At 47.7% G+C, this 3,952-nt stretch overlaps 1 protein-coding gene across 1 annotated transcript; it reads right to left on the bottom strand.

The window, feature by feature from the left end:
* Positions 1 to 2,116: 2,116 nt before the first annotated feature.
* Positions 2,117 to 3,688, bottom strand: LOC308301644 (histidine--tRNA ligase-like; the record flags this gene model as incomplete). The annotated part of the gene is made up of 1 exon (XM_080745704.1): positions 2,117 to 3,688. One exon carries the CDS (start codon positions 3,686 to 3,688, stop codon positions 2,117 to 2,119), a length of 1,572 nt encoding a protein of 523 aa, XP_080601830.1.
* Positions 3,689 to 3,952: the final 264 nt, after the last annotated feature.

The following is a 3,952-nucleotide window of genomic DNA, read 5'->3' as shown; positions in this document are numbered from 1 at the left end:
TGGTGTCCAACTTGTAGATGTCATTAGTGAGTCCAGTCTGGGTCCGTCCTCCATGAATATACATGACCTTCCCAAAGACACAGGCTGCCTCCCCTCTGGAACAGTCCTTGAAACCTGTGGTTTGAACCATAATATGGTTCAAACCACAGGTTTCAGGGATATATTATGTGGGCATCAACATCAAATGCATAAAGCAGGTTGCAGTAAGGATAACCTCCCCAGAGGTAGACAGTATCTCCGATCAGTACAGCTGTGTAGCTGTCAAGGTGACGTTCTCCTCTTTCAGGTGTCACGGGGGTACCTTTGTCCAGCACAAAGACACTGTGTTGAAGACGAGCACACTTCTGTAACCTGTAAAGGAATAAACCCAGCGTCCGACCGATACAGCTTGTCCAAGTCTCTGGTTTCCTCTGTTCGTTCTGGCCACTGTCCAATGAAGTATCTCTCTAATAGTCTTCTGTCCCCTTCCTGTCTTCTACGTCTTCACCGCAACAACTGTCCTCTAGCTCCTCCCCCTGCAGCAGCATTTTTTTTTTTTTTTTTTTGAAATTATTTTTTGTGAGGGACATTAAACAAGCAGGTACTGGATTTGAAAAGTTGAAATGACTTTGTTATATCTGAGATGTTAAGAAAGTTTGTTGCAGAGAGACTTCCTGGATATACACAATACACAATAAATAATATACAAGTTTGGCTTTACAACTGACTGCTTGTCTTTATACATGTACAGTATCTACTGTATACTAACGTTTAGGGCTGAACCGATTTAGATTTAAATAGACGTTCGATTCAATGTATCGAAATTCCAACCTGCATCGCAATTCACGTGCGGGTCATGGGTGCATGCGTGTTTCGACGGAGGAGAGCTCTGTTATTGTCCTCTCTCTGTATGTGTGTGTGTGTGTGTGTGTGTGTGCGTGTGTGCGTGGCTGCGTGCGTGCGTGCGTGTCTCCAGTTCACTTCTCTCTCATTCTCTTCTCTCTCTCTGTTTGTGCGACGTGAGAGATAACTAAACTCACGTTGCTGTAAACTTTGTTCCAAAAAACAAAATTCCAAAGTCATTGGCATAGATGTGGACAACAGTTGTTGTCGATCTAAGGATAACCTTTTTAGTTCCCTTTATAGAGTTTAAAACGGTCATTTCTACCGGAGCTAACAGTTAGCAGCTAGTGAGAAGAAGTAGGAGGGAATTGTTGCCATTCAGTTTCTGCGAGAGAAACAAGCAAACGGTCTATAAAAACGTGTTGCCAGATTCTGTTTTTGCGAGAGAAACAAGCAAACAGGTCTGTAAAAATAAGCAACTGGGGAAGGTCAAAAATGTTGTTGTCTGATATTGTTTAAGAACAGTGGTTCTCAAACATTTTCATACCAAGAGCAAAGGACCCCAAATGTGATACTGTACAGAAAAACAATCTTAAGGGCCTAATTGGCCTATTATTGTTCTGCTTTTTTGTTTTCGAATATTCGTTCCATTTTGAGAGTTCTTCATACTTTTTTCAGCAACTCAACTTTATTATCAATCTTTCTCTGTCCCAGCAACATCTCTCATGGGATCTAGCACCAGATTTCCTTCAGATGCTGGCGTCACTTAAGACACCATTTGTAGTATTTGTTTAACATGTCGCCTCCAATTGAGAACGTCTATCTTGCTATATAAACATTTTGTTTTATTTCCGACTCACGTTGCTGAGCTGAGCCAATCAAAGGAAGCCATGACCGACCTGAAACTGGAAATGACACCAGTCATACACCAGAGCATATAGTGTCTGCAATGTATGGAGAAGTTGCATCCAGGACAGTGATTATTATATATATTTGCCAGACCCATGAAATGGGTAGGCCTACATAAGCAAATGTCTGTCCGGGTTTTCTATATAAAGGGTATATATGATGATGACATGATGATGACATGCCTACAAAAAGGCATGATGTCATAAATGATGATGACAGACAGGGGGTCTGGCACAACCAGGTTGACCTGGTCTAGTTTTTCTTCCAATATGCTTTGTCCAAGACGTTAAGGAACTGCATTGGGCTCCTGTAGGATTCTTCTGTGTAATGTGCGTAGACCAATCGGTTGAAGCGGAGCAGCTTTTGTTGGGTAGAACAGAAGGACTTAGACCTCCGAGGTCCTTCTCTTGATCTCTGCTATTAGATCTCCTCTTGGTATGTCGACCTCCTCTCTGAGGGAAACGGTGCGGAGTTTGACCACTCCGTCTCTCAGTTCCTGTTCTCCTAGGATGGCCACCAGGGGGACCCCAGTCTGCTCCGCGTACTGCAGCTGGTTCAGCAACTTGGGGTTCTTTTTGTACATCGTCTCTGCCTTGATGCCAGCGTTCCAGAGCTCGGCTGTGAGTTTTAGTCTCTCCTCCAGTAGGTCCTTCTGTGCCGAGGCTACCATGATCTGTGTTTCTGTGGTACGCCCATTTCCCTTGGCCTTGGCCTCCATGATGGAGAAGATCCTCTCGATGCCGATGCTGACCCCCACGCAGGGCACCTTCTTGCCCTTGGGGTCGAACATGCCCACCAGGCCGTCGTAGCGTCCTCCCCCGGCCACGCTGCCCACGCTCACCGCCTGGTCTCCTCCTCCTTCAACAGCGGCGCCGTTCTGGCCGCCGTCGTCCATGGTGACCGGCGGCGGTGGCAGCACGCCCCCTGCCTGGCTCAGCACCGCCTCGTAGATGACGCCTGTGTAGTAGTCCAGACCTCTGGCCAAGCTCAGGTCAAACACCACCTTGTCTGTCACCTGGAAAAGCTGCAGGTAGCTGAAGAGCTGACGCATGTCCTTGAGGCCAGCACACGCCGCTGGGCTCTGGCTCATCTTAGGGTCCTGGAGCAGACGCTCTGCTAGGTCCATACCACCCTGCATGCTCACATACTCCCCGATCTGGTCGGCGATGTCCTCTGACAGCCCTTTCTCTTTGACCATCTCCTCCTTCACCTCCTCCCAGGACATCTTGTCCAACTTGTCGACCGTAGAACAGATGGTTCTGAACTTGTCGTCTGGCACGCCACACGCGGCAAACATTCCGTCCAGAATTCGCCGGTCGTTCACCTTGATCCGGAAGTCTCCCAGGTCCAATTCACTGAGGATTTCATGGACGATCCTCAGGCACTCTGCATCGGGGATCATGGGATCATACTCACCTGCTATGTCAAAATCGCATTGGTAGAACTCCCTGTAGCGGCCCCGGGTCATTGCTGGGTTGTCACGGCGGTAGACCTTGGCGATGTGGTAGCGCTTGATGTTGGTGACCTTGTTCATGGCCAGGAAGCGAGCAAAAGGTACAGTGAGGTCGTATCTGAGGGACAGCAGCTCTCCTCCTTGGTCCTTGAGGTCGTAGATGAGCTTTGAGTCCTCGCCATACTTGCCCGTCAATGTCTCCTTCAACTCAAAGACGGGCGTGTCAATAGTTTCGGCCCCGTGGCGTTTAAAGCAGCTGATGATGGTGTTGAACACCTTCTCCCTGATGGCCATCTGCTTGGGTGTGTAGTCCCTCGTCCCTTTTGGCGTTTTGAGGACAAACTGGTGTTTGCCATCGTCGCCTCCAAGCTGCGCCTTAAGCTGCAGCAACCTGGCTAATTCCTCATTGATCTGCTCTTTGCTCACCTTCTCTGCTTTCAGTTTGCGAACCACCTCGCCTTGTGCTTTAATTGCTTCTTGAATCTCTGCTTTATTGTCTGCCATGATTGTGTGTGTATTGTCTCATCAGCAAGATGTGATTAACATTACCATGAAAGATACCCAACACACTCGCTTCCACTCTGTGGTGGAAACACACCTGCAGCATCTTATATAGACTATAACCAGAGCTGAGGTGTGATGTCACACACCGCACAAACCGTTGTCATGACTACACTTGTTGTCAGGCAGAAACCTTTCCCAGTTTTTTGTAGTTAGTGTGGTTGCTATGCTATAGGCAAAGCCAGCAAAGTGAACCTTTGTTTTGTT

Source organism: Nannobrachium achirus (assembly GCF_963921795.1).
Source record: "Nannobrachium achirus genome assembly, chromosome: 17".
In the NCBI taxonomy this organism is placed as follows: domain Eukaryota; kingdom Metazoa; phylum Chordata; class Actinopteri; order Myctophiformes; family Myctophidae; genus Nannobrachium; species Nannobrachium achirus.
This window is presented reverse-complemented; position numbering and strand designations above follow the sequence as displayed.